Source organism: Accipiter gentilis, chromosome Z (genome assembly GCF_929443795.1).
Source record: "Accipiter gentilis chromosome Z, bAccGen1.1, whole genome shotgun sequence".
Classification (NCBI taxonomy): Eukaryota; Metazoa; Chordata; class Aves; order Accipitriformes; family Accipitridae; genus Astur; species Astur gentilis.
The window spans coordinates 41,902,688-41,922,870 of NC_064919.1; the positions used below are offsets into that span (position 1 = coordinate 41,902,688).

General features: G+C 38.7%; 1 protein-coding gene across 1 annotated transcript in view; it reads right to left on the reverse strand.

The window, feature by feature from the left end:
* LRRC2 (leucine rich repeat containing 2) overlaps positions 1 to 20,183 on the reverse strand; it is a 55,923-nt gene that overhangs the window by 17,860 nt on the left and 17,880 nt on the right. The window contains exons 3-4 of the mRNA XM_049795445.1: positions 19,714 to 19,870; positions 7,850 to 7,986 (exon numbers count right to left, since the gene is read on the reverse strand). Coding sequence (XP_049651402.1) covers positions 7,850 to 7,986; positions 19,714 to 19,870 — 294 coding nt within the window. The remainder of the gene's footprint in view (positions 1 to 7,849; positions 7,987 to 19,713; positions 19,871 to 20,183) is intronic.

Here is a 20,183-nt window from a genome sequence, read left to right on the forward strand (position 1 = left end):
CCTGCCTGGATAGTGAAACCCCTGGGAAATTAGTGTCCTGTACATCCCCCTGACTGTGTTTTACATTTTATAATTGTTACTCACATAAAAACCAAATGGCAAGGGAAAAAAACAGGTCTGGAAGTTTACAGCTTTGAAGAATAATGTGCTGCTAAAACAACCTGTCATTTTACATTTCTGTTGAGACTGTTGGTGTCCTGCCTGCATAACCAGGGTACAGCTTTGGGACGTCTGAGTCATGGATCACAAAGACATCAAGTTACATGGAAATGCCCAGTGGGGACTTATCTGAAGCTCCCCACACTTGCATAGAGCTTGTGCCTCTTCTCTTCCTGCTAAATGTTTTCTTTTGCTGAATAGGACTCATCAGAAAAACAGAATCAGACCAAAAGAGACTGAAAACTTTCTATCTGTAAAATCTTGGTTTTAAAATATCCTTTGAAATTGTATTAGTGTATAAAAAGTTAGTTATGTTTGTTCTGGATACTGCTGTGTTTGAAAACGTTAGGAGACTAATGTTAATGCTTAATGAATCTCTAATCACGTCACCTCTTTTTTTTAGGGTCACACATTAGCATTGTTGAAAGATGCAAGAGACAACTAATCATAATTATATTTTTCAGGTAAACAAAGCAGAGAGTAGGTACCAGCTATAACTCCTGTAACTCTAGACAGCCTTACCAGAGGGGGTGCATCACTGAACCTGTTGGTCATCAATGTAAGTGACCTAATTGGTGATGTCAAGATTGGAGGCAGCCTGGGCTGCAGTCATCATGCGCTGGTGGAGTTCACAGCTGTAAAGGATATGGTTCAGGTGAAGAGTAAAGTCAGGACCCTGAACTTTAGGAAAGTAAATTTCCAGCTGTTCAAGGAGTTAGTCAATAGGGCCCCCTGGTAAACTGCCCTCAGGGACAAGGGAACAGAACAGAGCTGGCAGATCTTTAAGGATGCTTTCCATAGAGACCAAGAGCTCTCAATACCAATACTCGATATTCTCCATGATATTTGAAATGTCATGGCAGTCAGGTGAAGTCCCCAGTGACTGGGAAAAGGGAAACACTGTATCCATTTTTAAAAAGGTAGAAAGGAGGATCCTGGGAACTACCGACCTGTCAGTCTCATCTCTGTGCCTGGGAAGATCATGGAAAAGATCATCCTAGAAGCTATGCTAAGGCACATGGAGGACAGGGAGGTGATTGGAGACAGCCAGCATGGCTTCACCAAGGGCAAGTCTTGCCTGACCAACCTAGTGGCTTCTATGGAAACTGAACATGGGCTAGCAATGTGTACTCACAGCCCTGAAAGCCAAGCATATCCTGGGCAGCATCAAAAGAAGCATGGCCAGCATGTTGAGGGAGGTTATTCTGCCCCTCTTCTCTGCTGGTGAGACCTCACGTGGGGTACTGCATTCAGCTCTGGAGTCCTCAGCACAGGAAAGACATGGACCTGTTGGAGTGGGTCCAGAGGAGGGCCACAAAAGGGATGGTACACCTCTCCTATGAAGAAAGTCTGAGAGAGTTGGGGTTGTTTAGCCTGGAGAAGAGAAGCCTCCGGCGAGACCTTATTTCAGACTTTTAATACTTAAAGGGGGTTTATAAGAAAGGAGGGGACACACACCTTAGTAAGGCTTGTAGCGATAGGACAAGGGATTTTAAACTAAAATAGGGTAGATTCAGGCTAGATGTAAGGAAGAAATTTTTTACAGCGACAGTGGTGGAACACTGGAACAGGTTGCGCAGAGAGGTGGTAGATGCCCCATCCCTGGAAACACTCATGATCAGGTTGGACAGAGCTCTGAGCAACCTGATCTATTTGAAGATGTCCCCACTCATTGCAGGGAGGTTGGACGAGATGACCTTTAAAGGTCCCTTCCAACCCAAAATATTCTATGATTCTATGATTTTGAAAGCTCCCAAAGTCTGTACCTGCTTATATCTGGAGTTAGCTTAAACCATCTATGCATCAAAAATACAAAAAAAGATTTTATTTGATCTGTTAAAAACACAGTGTGCTAAAACAGCCAGAAAGCATAACCTTGCCATTCCTCTGAACTTCAAAGATCATTTTTTACAGGATTGACATGGAACTGCAGGCATACATACATATGCTCTTTCTTTGACAAAGTATTCATATGCTATAACAGTCTGTCTCGTCGTTTCACTTTGCGCTACCCAGACCTCACGAAGGATACAGAAAACATTTCTGATCACTTGCTGGGCCTGCTAGATGTGGTATTGAACACTCTTCAAAGTAGAATAAATTTGAAAAGCCCCTTTTTAATTTATTTTGAATATCAGAATATCTATCTGTAAGCATTTCTGTCTTGTTGTTGGTAGTGTGGAGTGACTTGCCTGTCCCGTGACTGACAGCATGTGCCACACCAAATAGTACATACGGAGGAAGTGAGAATTTCTTCATCTTCCCTCTCTTCTCATTAAAGTTCCTTCAGGTCATATCTATAGATACTCTTGGCTGATGTAGCACTATTAACAGAATTTTACAGTATGGAAGAAGAACCGGCCCTTCAACACAGCAAAGCTGTCACTGAAATATCAGAACAAAGCAGGTATTCTGCCATGCACAGGAAACATTAATTGGGTGATTCAGTAAATAACTGCAGAATACAATACTTTCTGCAAAAAGCACATCTCAAAATAAGGTCAGAACAGGGTTTTTTACAAACCTATATCAGAAAACATGTTATTTATAATACTGGTTTTATTCCTAAAAAAAAAAAATAAAATAAATCAGTTGCATAACGTGTATGAAAATAGCAATAGCAGCTCTATCCAACAGTTAAAATACAAATACCAGCATCATATTAATTCTTAAATTCACACAAAAGCAGTACAAGAAATTTAGAAACAAATCCATTCATCCCTCCCCTTCTCTCTGCAGCTAGAGTATGGTACCTAGCATAATCCCACTATGCTGGAAGAGGAAGTGCATAACATACAGAGCATGCCTCTCCTGAGCATCTTAGCTAAAGGAACAAATTTACCTCCACAGAGGAGTCTCATCAGCTACGTGTCATCTCAGGAAAGATTGTGCCCTAAACTTCATAGTGCACCTTCTGCCTGCTGAGCTTGGTTACTAAGGTCTAGAAGAATCTGTTACAAGCTGGCTGCATAAATGTAATGCCATATAGGTTGCATTTTCTAACATCTACATTTGATTTCAATTTGGATTTTCAGTTATGTTCAGAGAAATTTTCAGATGTGGCTAAAAAAGGTTTGAATTCACCTGCAGATCCATAAACCTTTTCTGTCAAAGGACTTAGTTTGCAACTAATACTAATCAGATACCGAAGTTTAATGGAACTTTTAAAAACCTAAAGATGCCAGATATCCAACAGTAGAAGAAAGAAAAATAAACTCAAAAGTAGACATCGAACCAGCTTGCTCTTCCTTAGGCATAGTATGACATGGCATGAAATCCTAAGCCTTGAAAAAGTAAAAGATGACAGCACACACCCTCAATTTTTTTTAATGGAACTTCAGATTACCTCATTTTAAGATTCAGAGAGATGAATTACAGAGTGCTGGAAGTGGCCTTTGAAAACAGAGAAAGAGCTTTCCACAAGAAACGGGCAAGTGAGCATTGTGCCTCCCCGCCCAATGTTGTGACACGAGGCATGTCACTCAAGGCATGGCTCCAAAGCACAACCAAACAGAAATACTGCAAAACGTTCAGGTACTGGACATACATGTTCCTAGCAGGCTGATAAACCCACTCCATGAAACAGGTTGCATTAGACCAAGCAGAATGCCATGGTTTGTGGTGGGGTTTTTTTCTTCACACACTGAAAAAGATGGCTGTGTCACTGCCATATATTGAATCTATTAACAGAAAATGAAGAACCACAAGATTTCAGATGTGCTAGAGCATCTCAATCATAGTATACCTCAGCTTAAAACAGCTGCATTAAAAAATGAAATTGGTGGATTAAAAAGGCAAAAAGTATAGTCAGTATACATGCTGGAAACCTCCTTAACAACTGTAGTTTACCTGGCAAGTAGTACAAGATAAAGGTGCTTAGCAATCTTGTCTTTCCTGAAGTTTCCCTGTTTACAAAACAAATTAACAGGCCTAACAAACATCATAACAGTCTGTGAATTTCTTATGTGGCTGTCTGACAAATTCAGGCACAGAGACATCTGATATGCCAGCAAAAATTTATATACATATATGGTAGCTGTCTTCGCAAATTAGGAACTTCAATTCAAAATAGATATTTGGTGACACTGTATGGTTATGTGTAATAACCTATCTTCACCCTCTACCACTTCTGGGTAACAACTACAGTCATGTGTTATATGATCTATCTCATCGGGATTTGTGCCCCTAAATTATCTCATCATGTAATATTTTCTGTCTATTAAAGAAAAAAACCCCACACAACTGAACTCTTTTCCTAAGAAAGCAAACAACTAAATAACCAAATAAACTAAAAGCTTCAAGACTTCTCTATTTTTTGCACCTGTCATAAAGAAATGGATAGAAAGGGAACAAGGAGACTGATTACGGAAGATGTAATTCAGTCTCAGAGTTCTGACAATCTCATAAACCTTTATGGGTCTGTCGAAAAATCTTGACTGAATTACAGGCATGTTATCAATCTCTTCAAATCCATTTTTGTATATGTTATGGGTGTCTCTCTGGCGGTTATTCTATGTTACAAAATCTAGGTAAAATTAGACTGTGATCATTTCTGCTGGGCTGAAGTTTACCTTTATTTCTTTTGAGTAAGTTTTACACTGGAGAATACTGTGCTGCTCTCATGCATTTCTTTAACCTTCTCAGAAGAAAATTTTAAGGATTTGAAAGTAAAATAAAAATTGAACTTCCTAAAAGATAATGAACAGAAAACATTTTTAGCAACTCTCTACCTTATTTTGTGTATCGGTTGCTAAGTTTTCTCTTTTTTTCCTAACATTGTAAAGGGAACCCATTCACCTACCAAAACAGAGCTTGCACATACTTGCTTATTTACACTCTCCAGTTCCCAGTACTCATACCACAGGAGACAATGATGACCAATCCTTATGAGCATTTCACTGGATTAGTAGGTGTTAGCAACAATTGTATTAGGTAATAATTGATCTGACCTGTCTGAATTGGGTCATAAATACTTGTATTGGGTGTCCATGGTAAGGTGCTGGCAGCACGGGGGCTGCAGGGTGGCCTCTGTGGGAAGAGACCAGAGGCTGTCTGGTGCTGGACACAAGCAGTTCCAGCCAGCTCCAGTGGGCCCACTACAGGACACAGCTGAGACCCTTAGCCAAGTGTGTGGTGCCAGTCTAAAAACTTATTTAAGAAAGGGGAAAAAACACCAGAGAAGGAGGGAGAGAATAAAAAGAGTGAGAAAGAGCAGAGGGAACACCCAGGTCCAAGCAGGAGGAGGAGGAGGAGGTGTTCCATGGTGGAGCAGATCTCCACACCACAGCTGGTGGAAGACCCACACTGCTGCAGATGGATATTCCATCTGAAGAAAGTACAGCCTGTGGATACCCCAGACTGGAGAAGAGGAAAAGTGTGAGGAGGAAGAAGAAGCAGCTAGAAACCACAGTGTACTGGCTGTAACTTCCCCCACCTTGCTTCACTGCTAAGGGCTGGGAGAGGAATCTGGAGTGAAGGAGTGAAGCTGACCTTGGGAAAGCAGGGAGGAAAGATGTAGTTTTAATGTCTTTGTTTCTCAGTACCTAAATATATATTGGCAAATATTGCATTAATCTTTCCCAAGTACAGACTGTTTCGCCCACAAGAGTAAGTGGTAAACAGTCTCCCTGTCTTTTATCTCAACACATGAGTTTCTTATTTATTTTTTCCTGATGTCACACTGAGGAAGGGGAGGGAGGGAGCAGCTGGGTGGGCCTTTGGCTATTAGCTAAGGTTAGCCCACCACAACACTTCACATTGTCTCTCTGTTTTCCCTTTTTAGATTGTTCACACTAATTCAAAATTTTAATTCATTAGCTACCTGTCAGTGACTACAACCTTTTGCCCATCTGAGAATCAAACATCAGACACCTATTACATTAGCAAGGATATGATGCAATTGCTCTCAATAACATCAGCCATATTAAATACTCCAAAGGTCACTTTGCAGCATTTTAAATCATTTGACAACAGTGTTCCTTTAATTCTATGTTCAGCTTCCAAAGCTGCCCTTGAAATGTTGATTCTCAGAAACTAATTTTATAAACTAAAGCAGAAGGGTTTGTGTAGCCTACCTCCCAGGTCACTGCAAGTATAAATTAAGTGCCGGCCTCCAGAGAACAAGGAAACACAATAGACAATGCCAATATTTTTCTTCTTGACCTTTTAGACCATGCTGACACAATGTCACTTCTAGTTTTTGCTGTTACATAAAGTCATTTGCACAGCTCCAAATTTTTTTCCATAGGTTGTAAGTGAACCACTACCCAGTAGCCTACATTCAGTTTTAGTGGCTTTCAATCCCATTGAATAGGACACTACCAGAAGGGAACAACTTTTTGAGCTTTCTAAGAGAAAAAGTGGTCTCTTAGGACTCAGCCCTGGAAAGACTTACATGCACAGTTAGGTTTACATGCAAAGGCTATCCATAATGCATAGACATGGGTAAGCCTTTGCACTATGAGGACTTTAGAAGCAACTGGGAAAGTACTCAGAGATTTTAACATACCAATGATCAGGGCTAAATTCACTGTTCTAGTCCACAGGTTTGAATTTACCCACTTTTCCTACACACTTATATTTCATTCCTTTGCCTGTTCATGTTATAAGTTTTTCTGATTCCATTATGGTTCCTTTTACCAGTAAAGTTTTACTTGGTTTATCCCCTACCTTTGCTATCCGAAGGAGGGGGAGAGGAAGGAGAAAGGACACCTGTGCTATTTGTTTTTGCTAGCATTTCTATCCAGTGTCCACTTATGGTGAGAAGCTAATGTTCACCCTTTGTTTCTGTTTCTGTCACATCATTTTTTAAAAATTCTTTTCAGATAAACTTCCTTGCAGTGAAAAGTTGGAGGGGAAAGTTAATTACTGTTTGCATTTCCTCAGAACAAAACATAAGCATGGCCAAACCAGGTACCACATAAGTTTAATCCACTCCAACATTGACTGTAAATCTCCAGTAAAAGATGTTTAGAGGAAAAGTAGGAATCAATCAGTAAAGAAGAGCATGACACTTCTTCCTAAAGCTCCCCCCACTTATCCTCCAAGAATCAGGATATTAAGAACCTGATAAATACAGATGACATCTGAAATTGTGGTTAGGTACCAGCCAACTGTTTCATTTGTCCGTGAGCAGTAAGTCTCAGAGCAGCTGTGGCAGAGAGCAGTTATGCATCCAACACAAGAAACAATGTTGGTGCATGCTTGGGAGTCCTTTTCTCAGTCTTTTTTATATATTCATGCCACGCCTCGCACGTAATATCCCTTTCAGACAGATATTTATGCTCATAGCAACATGCAGTGCTGTTTATAGAACTCTCCATAGTCTTTTTAAAGGAAAACAGACACTGGAAACAAATGAAGGTTAGTATGTGAATCTGACTGTCAAGATGCACTTCAACTTCACAGAAAATAGCTATTTGCAGCCTTCTCCTTATCATCACTGGCCAAGTCCCCTTTGGGATCATGTCCTACCTTATATATCAGAATGAATACAAGCAAAATTTAGCCACTTGAAAACCAAAACAAAGAAGTTGGTCTCATTTAACTGCTGCTAAAGCATTTTCAGTGATATTACTACTAAAATATTATTGCTAAAAACTGCAAGGAAGGAGATCTACTCTGTTAAGAAAAGATTTTAAGATTGTAAGCCAAATAAAAAAGATGGAAGAAACATAGTTTGTTATCTTACTTCAAATGGGAGCTCTCTTATTTCCATATTTCCAGACAAATCCAGTTTTTCCAGATTCTCACAATCACCCAATTCTGGAGGGATTGACTTCAAATTATTGAAACTCACATTGAGCACTTTGAGTTTTTTTAAGCAGCCTGTGAGGGAAAGATAATTAAAATCAGTGCATAAAAAAAAAAAAAAAAAAAAAAAAAAAAAGAGAAGGTAAAAACAAAAAGCATACTCCAGCTTAGCAAAGAAAAAACTCTTTAATGTGATGATAAGTAAGAGATTAATAAATATTTTCTGCAGTGGTCACTAACATTGGGAGAGGGGCAAATAAAGTTGTGTTGCACTTGTATGGTGTTCCCTTAATCGGCAATGGTTTTGGTGAGAGTTTGAAAGGAGGCAGCAAAGACTTGCAAAGATCTTGATTCTACCTAAGAATGGGATACCTATTGACTTCATTTGAAACACAGGCTGTTGTGCCTGTGAATAGGCTGCACAGGGACGGTGAAGACCAGCAAGAGCTTTTAGGGCTGACACCTTCCTTGTGGGAGAAGAAGCCAGATGTTTGTCTTTTTGGAAAGAGGCTCTGCCGAGAACGAGCGCCATGAGATGTGCTGTCTGTGGGAAAGCAGAGATCCTGTGGGAAAGCACAGATCCCCAATGCTGTTGTGCCTGTGATTTGGCACAACGACTTAATTGGCAATGGTTTTGGTGAGAGTTTGAAAGGTTGCAAAGATCTTGACTCTACCAGGGATGAGATACCTATTGACTTAATTTGAAACTAGAGAAGTTGGCTTTTGGTTTGGCCATTTTAGAAAACTTGCCTGGTAACTGAAAAGCATTTTTTTTTATATATGTTTTATAGAACATGTTCATTGGGAAAAATCACTCTTACTAAACTTACTACATCAAGACCTCTGTCTTTGGTATCCAGCATTGCATACTTTTGATCATAAAAGATAATGGATGTGTGCATTTGTTTCATTATTTTCTTTATTGCAATTTATCATTCTTTTTGTCTTCATTTTAAGGACCTTATAATATCCTAGGGCTACATTTAGTCACATTGTACTTTCTCTTTCTTTGATTTATAACTTTACATAATCTTCAGTAAAAAAAGGTTTAGAAACATCATTAAAATGAAAAATGTTTTATACTGAAAAAAAAGAAATTATACTGTGACATAGTCAAAAGAGAAGGGAGTAAGGGAAATAGCTGACATGTTAGCAAAATGATACTTAAATACATACATAGCAAGATGAGAACATTCTATGGACAGCTGTGCTGTTGTATTACATAGACGGTCTTAGAATCACAGAATCACAAAATGGTTTCAATTGGAAGGCACCTTCAAAGTTCGTCTAGTCCCAAGCTTCATCCAACCTAACTTTGAACACTTGCCATGATGGGGCATCCACAATTTCACTAGGAAACCTGTTCCAGTGCCTCACCACTCTCATCATAAAAAATTTCTTCCTTATGTCCAATCTAAATCTACCCTCTTTCAGTTTAAAACCATTATCCCTTGTCCTGTCACTACAGGCCCTGGTAAAAAGTCTTTCTCCATCTTTCTCATAAGCCTGCATTATATATTGAAAGGTCTTCCTGGAGCCTTCTCTTCTCCAGGTTGAACAACCCCAACTCTCTCAGCTTTTCTTCATAGGAGAGGTGTTCCCACCCTCTGACCATGTTCATGGCCGTCCCCTGGACCCACTCTAACAGATACATGTCTTTCTTGTACTGGGGACCCCAGAATTGCATGCAGTACTCCAGGTGGAGTTTCACAAGCATGGAGCATAAAAGGGAGAATCACTTCCTTCTGCCTGCTGGCCACGCTTCTTTTGATGCAACACAGGATACAATTGGCTTTCTGGGCTGCAAGTGCATATTGCTGACTCATATCCAATTTCTCATCCACCAGTATCTCCAAGCTCTTCCCTGTGGGGCTGCTCTCAATCCATTCATCCCCCAGCCTGTATTCATATTGGAGATTGCCCCAACACAGGTGCAGGACCTCACACTTAGCCTAGTTGACTTTCATGAGGTTCACATGGGCCCACTCCTCCAGCCTGTCAAGGTTCCCATGGATGACATCCCTTCCCTCAAGCATAACTGCAACACTCAGCTTGGTATCATCTGCAATATTCCCCTCTAACCAGTCACAGAGTACAGCATTCACAAGGAAAAACTGCAGTAAGAAACTTAAATGCAATTCCCCAGTTGGAAATCGGGAGAGAACAGCACCTTGTGGCAACAGGTTCTCAAAGCAGACTATATATTGGCAAATCCAGGCAAGACATACATGAGATTCACAATTATATATTATATCAGTCTTCTATTTATAATCAAATTCTTAAAAAGCACTTCATGTTTCATGGGATTTGGATGACACCGGAGAGAATCTCTCTACAGTACATCTCAAGTGGTCAAAACAGTGTCTTAAGAGTGAGCTTCTCCTTAAGACACTAATGTCTAGATAAACTCTCTCCAAAGCAAAAGTTGTTTTAGAGCTGCTCACCTTTTACAATGTGTGGAAATCCTTATCAGAGGCCAGATGGTGCTTCCACAGGAAAGGACAGAGAAGAAACATAGGGACTTGAAAGTCCCACATATTTTCCCTGAGAAATTGCTGTTGTCAGAGGCATGCAGCCACCAAATCACACAGCATTTTACATAAACCCCAGTCTCCCTTGGACACAACATTGTCTTCAAATGATGACTGGGCCACCCAAATCTTTCTCACAGGTGGCAGACAAGTCATATATGGTAAGAACTCCATTATGTTAAACTCTACAGGTTGCAACAGAGAAAAATATAGAAGCTTCCACTCAGCTTCCTCCCAGTTTTAGTTCTGTCAGAAACAGAAACTGAAGTGGTATTTCAAAATTCAGCTGTTATTTCAGGAAGGTAACCTTGTGTTTCCTATTAACTGTGAAGTGCTGTTTTAGTTAAAATAGCAGAAGCAAAACTTTCTGTAAGACTACAATGGGCATTGTTTTGGCAGTACATTACTGTCCAACAAGGGTCATTGGGGCTGGTGCAAGAGAATAATAGAAGCAACTTAATGGTTTAAATGTGTGAACTGACTTATTTCCAGATTTTTAAGGACATAAAAGTAATAAAAGTTTAGGCTACCCATGACAAAACCTCACCAGGTTTAGTACCATGATGTAGACAAATGAAGGTGTTATATCACATGCTAAATGGCATAAACATCAACTTACCACCTCATTGCAACAAAATAATCACTGAAGCAGAAATGCCTTAAAATAAAATAGAGAATCAGAGAATCACAGATTAATTCCTCATCCAATTAATCCCTCAGTGAAGAAGAGCAAATCCCATTGGAATGAAAAATGAACTACTTACTCGTTAGCACGGCAATGTTTTGTCTTTTCTTTTAGCAATGGGATATTGTACTGGTTCTGTCTGGAATGAAGTTAATTTTCTTCATAGCAGCCCGTATGGTGCTACGTTTTGGATTTGTGACCAAACAGTGGTGATGACACACCAGTGTTTTCTCTATTGTTGAACAGTACTGACACAGCATGAAGGCCTTCTCTTGTTTCTCATTCTGCTGCCTCAGTGAGTCAGCTAAGGGTAGGCAAGAGGCTGGGAGGGGACAGGACCAAGACACTGGCCCTGAGTTGACCAAAGGAATGTACTATAGCATATAACATCACATTCTGGAGTAAAAGCTGGAGGCGGGGAGGAATGCAGGGGAAAGTTTCCAAGGTGTCTATTGCTCAGGACTGGCTAGGCATTGGTCAGCTGGTCATGAGTGATTGCTTTTGCACCACTTGTTTGTTTCTTTCTTTGTTTGTTTTTCTTCACTTATTAAACTGTCTTCATCCGGATGCATGACTTTTCTCACTTTTGCCCTTCTAATTCTCTCCCCATCCTGCTGTGGGAAACTGAACAAGCAGCTGTGGGGAGCTGAGCAAGCAGTGTGAGGAATAGCTGCCTATAAGTGTTAACCCATAACAGATCTATTTGCTAACTTTTCAGCCCCTGCAATTTCTCTCTTTCAGTTCCATTAGTATCTGGAGAACTGTCACCAACATCCTAGTCATGCTCTTGTCTAACACTGCTCAGATGATGCATTTCCGGTGCATAACATGGAGCAGAATTGCTTACCAAAAAAAATCACAAAAATTTAACACCCTTTCTTGGCAGAGTGATGGATACAAGCACAGCTTCCCTTTCTGACTTTTCTGCCTTCTGAAACCATGGGTTTTCAAGCTTTTTTCTGCTTTCACAGTTTCTAACATGTATGTCAGTGTTCACAAGATGGTTTGCTCCAGCTTGCAGGTGTGAGAAAACAAGTAATTAGAAGATGCATCACATTTTTTCTTGTTATATATAATCTCTCTCTAATCTGACAGAAGTGCACTACAGAAACTACAGTCAATTGCTAGTAATTGCTGTATCTAAGATTATGAAAATTACTGGGGAAAAAACATGAGTCTTACAGCTGAATTTAATTCTGATAACAAACTTGGGACGACATAAAAGAGTGGGGTACAGTTCACTGAGATCTGCCTGTGGGGAGCAATCTCTTGCATTTCTGTGTAACACCTGTTTTTTCACCTCTGGGCTCTCCAGTGGATTAAGTTATGCTGCTTGACAGCTGAGCAGTAGTTAAGTATTCACCCTCCCTCTAGGACCATAAGACATACATAGGACTCGCCAGGATCTCCTAGATAAAAACCTTACACCACCACTTCACTTAATCCCATTTTTTGGTTTATCACATTCCATCTTAAAGGTAGTTTATTTTTTTAACATCCACTGCTCTTATGGAGAAACAAAGTTACAGAGTTTCATCCTTTTCATGATTTGAAATGGTCTTTGGATTATAAGTCTGAATTTATTTGTAGAAGTTTTATAACCATTAATTCTTTTGACAATTTTATCTTTAAATAGCTCTTTTCCTTCCCTGGTGTTTACTTCTCTGAAGTTTTCATAGGTAGCAGACATATCAGAATTTATTTTACTAGCCTGAATAAGCCAATTCTTCTAATCTCCTCTCACAAAATAAAAATTCCCCTCCTTGAATGGTCCTAACAGACTTTTTTTGCATCTGTTCCCACCTGAAATAACTTTTCTTGAATATGGGTGACCACAATTTTATGTATGTATCAGACTACATTGTCCTTCTGTGACTGTTAGATTAGGAGTTTTGTTTCTTCAATTATTTGCATTTAATGAGCTCATGACTTGTTGAACAAACTCTTAGCTCCCGAGTACATGACTTGGAATTCTGCAATCATGAATTTAATCCCTCTGCTTTTTTGGAAGCCCACCTGCTCATTCAGCTTTTCATATTTCCTCCTGTTTGTGCAGTGACAATAATACCCAAACTGTGTCAGCAAAAATTTCAGTAGCCCAGGTCCTCAAAATAATTAAGAAATAGACTCAAGACTGATCCTTGAGAAACCCCACAAGCAATTTTGCTCCTGACCGATAGCTTCTTTTTCCCAACATGTGCCTTGTTGCCTCCGCTTTAGCAAGTCCTCTGCTTGTTTTTACAATAGTTGAATCAAAATCCATTTTCTTAGATTCAAACTTTCATTTTCCATAATTCACTGAATCAAATACTTTATGGGATGCCAGATAGACAAGATCTACTACTTGAATCTCAATCACCTTCTCGAAAGAAAGACAGAAACCAAATGAGTTTGGCACAACTTACTTTTACTTTATAAATTTTTAATTTTAACCTAGTTTCCATTCAGCTCCACATCTCTAATTACTCCTTCCTCTAAAAAACTGTTTAAAATTCTTACAAGCAATAATCTACACAGGGATAGAATTAGGTTATATGACTTGCCTGAATGGTAATCAAGGTTACAGACTGAGATCTTTTCCTTTCTCAGACAAAAGGACTAAGACTGTCACTCTCCTTTCCCTCTAGATATGTTAAACAAGGCTGCTAGGCTATTTTTGTCAGGGAAAGAGCACAATTATATGACTATAAAACAGTATTCATGACAATTCAAGATTCTTACATCCAGGTATCTTGGTTGAAGCAGTGAAAAATTGGGGAGCAATGAGTCCCTAAATAACCTTCAAACATCATAGGCATTGTCAGTGAGATTCCAACCATTCTCACCCACATTTGGAGTTTATTGCAATAGGAGCTGGGGGATTTGGGGGCCAGGGGGAGGGGGCATGGGGGGACAGGGAGGCGAGCAGTGGTAAGGCAGTATGAATTACTTTCACTACCCTGTAATCTGTATTTAGCGGCTTTAGAAGCATTTAGAAGGTATACCATCTTAGTATTATATTTATACCTACTTTCTTAGGTATGGTTTCCAGCCACTACCAGACTTAAGGAGCATGCAGTAGAGCTATTGAGGCAGCCTTAGGCAGGTACACAGGAGGTGACACCCCCTTCATAACTGCACAAATGTAGAGCAGGATTTGACTGCCACATCTGCCACCTGTACCTTCAAATAATACCTAAACACAACTTCTCGATTTAAAGTAGTAGTAATAAAATCATTGCTGCTACAACACTGTTGTTAACCATGCTTAATGGCACTGAATTTTCAGTTCTATTAAAGATGCAAATTAGGGAGTTAAACAGCTAACATCTCTGTGTTTTTCAAGGAGAGGCAGTAAAAGCAGTAATGAAATCCATGGTTTCCCTGGCAGTTTCACAATTAAAAATATTTTATATTTAAGTGGGAACTGCAATGCCGTAGTTGTTGCCTAAGATAGCTTTTATTCCCAGTTTAAATTTTTAATTCGTTATTTAAAAAAATTAAACCAGTAATTAAACTCTATAATTTCTGATTGGGCAATGCAGCATAGTAATAATAGTAATGCAACTTCACCATTCAGACAAGCCTGCATTAGTGCTCCTAACAAGATGGCAGAGACAAAATACAGATGAGGTTATGGAGAGCCTTTATTCACTAAGGATCCCATTCAATGAAAATGAAGATCCACTTGTATAACCTGGAGTAAAATGCAAAGCAAATTTTTGCATTGACCTGCAATGATCTGATAGCAGTTTCCTACAGGCCAAGACAAATAATCTCCTATTTCCAGTCTTCTCCGCTGTATCTGTGACATTGCCTTCAATTTATCTGAAAGGAGATATTGATGTTCAGGCTTACAAGACACAGTTAAAACATCAATATTTTTTTCCTTACTTCTGCTCAAAGCATCCAAGCAAAAGAGGGATGAAGACTTCCTGAACTCCTTTTGCATAACAAAGTTGCAAAAGCCTTTTTTGCCACTAGGGCTTACAAAAGCTGTAGCACAGTAACAGATTGACTGTAGGCTAGTAAAATTTCCTTCTTTAACCAACCTTCAAGTGCTCAATTAAAAAAATTTAAACGTGCTGAGAGAAATTGCAGGTGATTACTATGAACCAAAAATAAAAAGGCTAAAGCTTGGGACCTTGGTCTGTGGTGGGAAGACTATTAGTACAATGTAAAGGGTGTGGGGGTGTAGGGAAAGAAGGTTATCTTGTAGCAAAATAGAGGTAGAAAAACATGAATTAGTTCTTGTGGCCTGAATGGCAGAGAGAGATACCTCTGGGGAAAAAAATGTAGGGTGAGGGTCTACTGAAAGGGCTCAAAAGAAAATTAATGAAAACAAAAATGCGATAAGCTGAACTCAAGATATTTTGGTAGATCAGAAATTCTGTAGAAAAGTATGTGACTTCCTTTTTTCATGTGAGCAGATAAGCTGAAACATGGACTCTGATCTCACTGAAGATCCCAAAAAAAAGGGTTTATCTCCCAAGGGCAAAGTAGAGTATAAACTCAATCTCTGGGCGGGAAGCCACTTTCTGAGCATTAGAAATAAACATAGAGTAAACTGTTTGGAAAGGGTAGAACAATACATTTTGATCACCTTGGAAACTGAAAAAGCTTTTTCTTGGATAAAACTTTTCCATCATAGCCAGACTGGTGTGCACAGCCTCCAACATTCCCACTGTAAACCAAGTCAAGACTGAAAAATAAACCACAGAGTTTTCTAATACCAATCTGGTCTGTGTAGAAGGAGCACATCCTAACATTGTTATTTATAATATATTGACATAAAGCAATACGGCAAAGTCAATAGATAGGAATCTTTTGGCAAAAATACTTTATGTAATGAGTAGTTTCCATGGCAGTGTTTATAGTCTGAGCTCAGTACCCAATGGCACTACTTCAAATCCTTTCAAGAAATTCGGCTTAATAAAGTACTGGCCTTTGCAAGATCCAATGATGTTGAAATTTGTATAAGCAGCATGTGTGTATTACATTTAAGTACAATATTCCCATTTTTGATAGCTTAAGCAGGTGAATAAGAAAGATTATTTCCTCTCTAGTTGGTCCAATAAAAAGTACAATTTTGTACTTTTGTGATGCACTAACTAGGGGTTAAATTTTGAGGGGCTTACCAGCTGTTCCAGTATGAGCAAGCCATCATTTGAGCAGCTAGCCTTAAAGCAACTGGCACCCTTCTAAAAACAGTCAACTTGCAACAGAGGTGTTTAATACTTCCCCTTTTCCTCAGCTGTATACAAGACTGTGCTATGGACAGATAATGGTCAATATGGAACAAATGGCAAGGGTAAGAGATGAGTCTGCAACTCCTCAGAACTAGACTGTATTTAAACTGAGAATACGTATTTTCTTCTTGGAAACTTACACATCAGCACACTGGGAATCATTTTACTAGAAAAAGCTATTTTAGGTATCTAGTAGTCATTTAAAACTGTATTACTTATGGTTTTCCCCTCTGAGTTCTAGGAAATTGGATGAATGGTATGCACAAATGAAATGTTATATAGTGAGGTAGGGAGGAGACCAAAAAAATCGCTGTGATTTCTTATTAAAATATGTCTCAAAGGCACAGTTATTTTTCCTCTTAAATATTTGGCATATAAAAGAATGTGAGATAATATAATAAGTTACAAATATTTTATTAACAGCTTTTTGAGATTTTTTGTAATTTGCAGGACAAAAAAATCCTGATATAGCCTCACTATCCCATCCCAGTGCAAAAGCTTTGGGATCACTTGAAAATGCAGTTCACTACTTCCTATGGGAATATATTCTACTGGATATTTACAATTATAGCAATTACTAATGTACTAGCACTAACTGATACACAGCAACTGCACTGCAGCCATGCAGTCAGAGCCAGAACTGCAAACTCACTCAGAAGCCATTTCCAAAGAAAATCCCCTGGCTACACCCCTGCTCATGACTTTTTCTGTTATTCCTGGGAAAACCAGACTTGACAACTTTGAGACAGACAACAACTCCATTTTGCAGTTTTCTCCATTTTTATTTACTTGCTTCCCGTGAAAATATTTGCTATCCCACAAAAAGAATCAAATCAAAAGTATTCTCATCCGTCTTCTAATCCAGATTTGATCTGTTCAAGTGCATAGGTGATTATAGCTAAGAGTGTGATTTGAAAAATCTAAGAATGGATTCAGTTCTTTCTTCACTCTGATTCAGGGTAGAGCATTCCCTTCTAAATCAGGTAAAACGGGAACATGAACTTCAGTTCCTGCAGATATTTTAGTCCAGAGACTGCTACTGCAGCAATACTTTTTTTCATTGAAAGTATTCTTATCGTCTCCTGTTCTCTCACACCTTTAAAGCCCTCTTGTGTCAAACAAAAGTAGTCTGAACATGGCTCAGCAGGTCAGCTTCTGTCAGACGATTTTGTGGTCTAAACTTGGCTTCAATTCTCTCTGAAGATTAAAGACTCAACAGCATGCGTGTCACTGCCAACTTCAACCATCTGTCATTACTCTCAAGTATGTTTTAGCTGTGATATTTACCTACTTGCTGCTGGTTTGTAAACAGAACACAGAATGATAAATACCTTAGCACTTAACCTTTCCAGAGACCTTACCTTCTGATTTAGCACCTAGTCCTCATTCCTTGCTTAGATAGAGCTCCCAAACCAAACCCTCATTGATTATTTCCCTGCGATAATTTAGTAGCTAGATGACTAAAGTATGAAAGGTTTCATTTTGAAGCAGCATTCAAAACTTCAAAATATCCAAGACCTTTCATAATAATGTCTTGTTAAAATAATGAACATTTCCAATATATATTAATGCCTATGTCTGTATGCATATATAGTACATGAAATAAAAGCATAGCCATTTGCAAGCATACCATGTTATATGTCAAAAAAAGAGAGCTTTAAACAAATTGAGATAAAAAATTATCTGCAATTTATGCCATAACAACAAGAGCAGCTCCACTGCATTACTAATAGGTGGCCTATCCACAAGTACATTCACTAAGACTGAAAATCACTAGGCAGTTTTGGCAAAAAAGCAGAAATCACATAATTTAAATGCAATTGAAAGAACAATGATTGCTACTCAAAGCATTTGAAAGGTCTGATATGGCCTCTACATTACCCCCTACAGAGAATTGGTTATGTTAGAATGATCTGGTTTTGTGCCTTTATTCTGGAAACAGACTCCATTAGCATTCATAATCACTTTTTCTTGGGGATCATTTTCATTAATGATGCACAATATTACAAGAAGGAAGAAAAAACTTTCTTAGCCTTTACATGCCTTGATTGTGCAACCCCTTAAAACCTTATGTTTAATGGTTTAGGGTAGCCTCTGGAAGGGAACTGTCATTTCCCCTCTCCTCCGCACCACCTGGTAGAAGGTATTTGTCCATTAAACCCACTGACCCATCTGAGTTCCATGGTCAAAGTGCTGACAAAATATTTAGGGTTTATTTTATGTCCATTATCTCCTTTTTGTGTCTTGTTTATGATTTGTTAGTGTATTTAGCTGCAAGGTTGACATTATAAAATATATCTCAATGTCAGTGGGAAATTTTCTGTGTAAAATCTAATGTTAGTAAATAAATCAAAAGCATTAGCATTACTCTATTAATAGAGTAGAAAAAGAGTAGAAAAGAGTAGAAAAGTCTAGCACTAATTTCTATATTTCAGGCTGCTCTCTTCCTGTTTTTCTTAGTTAAACCTATGATAATTATGGAGGTGGAAGTTTTAGCCTTTATCTCTTTTTTGAAAGTTCATAGCTTTTAGTGTACGTAAGGAATGCCAATCATGGGGAATGCTTAGGACTACTGCATTAAAAAACAAAGGCTGAAGTATTAGTATACCTGTGTGCGTGGAATTGACTACAGAGGCCTTATAGTGGATTCTGTTTCTTCAGCTCTCAAAGCTACCACTTACAAGCAACACTCTTCCTTGCAAGAGCAGTAAATCTCTCAAACTATCACAGTCTTTCAAACAAGCTTATTTATATTTTAAAATCAGAAAACACAGGAGAGCCAAATACTAAAACTCTTTGTTATTACGTAGCTTAAAATAGCAAAGGCCAAAGTATGTAAACATTAAGAATTTGCTTGATGTCATGTTGGATGTACCACTTTATTAGATGGGGATCATTACTGAACTCATTATAATTCAATTCAAAAGATGGATTTTATGTGACGTCATATTTTTTATTCCTTTTTACCACAATCTTATATTTCAATTCACCTTGTTGGAGGTTTACAATTCTGTAATACTTCTATTTTTCTTAACCTGTAGGGAACATAAAGCATCACCTGTTCTCAGGAAGAACTTTCCATCTACTTCAATACAAGCAATAACTACCTTATAGTCAGATAACTATAAAATGTGTCAGTTTTTTCCCATGTTTGAGACATGCTACACACATGGTATTGCATACAATTAAGCAAGTATAATTACAGCCAGAGACCTAAAAAAATTTAAAGGGGACTGTTCACTGGAAACAAGCAAGACAGTTATCAGTAAATGAGTAAGAATATCCATGGATGCTCATTTCCCTGCAATATAGTTAAATGGTGTAAGTATAAATAGCTGAACGCCTTGAACCACCTTACCAATTTCCACTGGGAGATGGTTGATCTGATTTTTTGACAAATCCAGTACTCTCAGATCTTGAAACAATGCAATGTAGGCTGGAATGGTTTGTATCAATGTATTGCACACATGCCATTCTTTCAGATAGGTTTGTTCTTTCAGAGAATCTGGGAATTCCTGTAAATGAAATAAGAAAAGATAAACAGAAAGCATGAAGTTAATATTTTGTTCTACCATGTTTCTAAATACAGGGGGAGAAAAGTCCACAGCCAAACCTCAAGACTTTGCCTTAAGTATCTTCATGTTGAACAGCAGTTTGCCAAACCCTCATGGGAGCTGTTTGCTTTTGAAGAGCATTGCAGCTGCCTGTCACCACCTACTCATGTTTTAACTGTTAATGCAATCATTTTGCTCTAAAACAGAAACCTATCTGAAGCACTCAACCTGCTTGGTGTCTCCCATATCATCTCCTTTTTCCAGCTGGAGGATT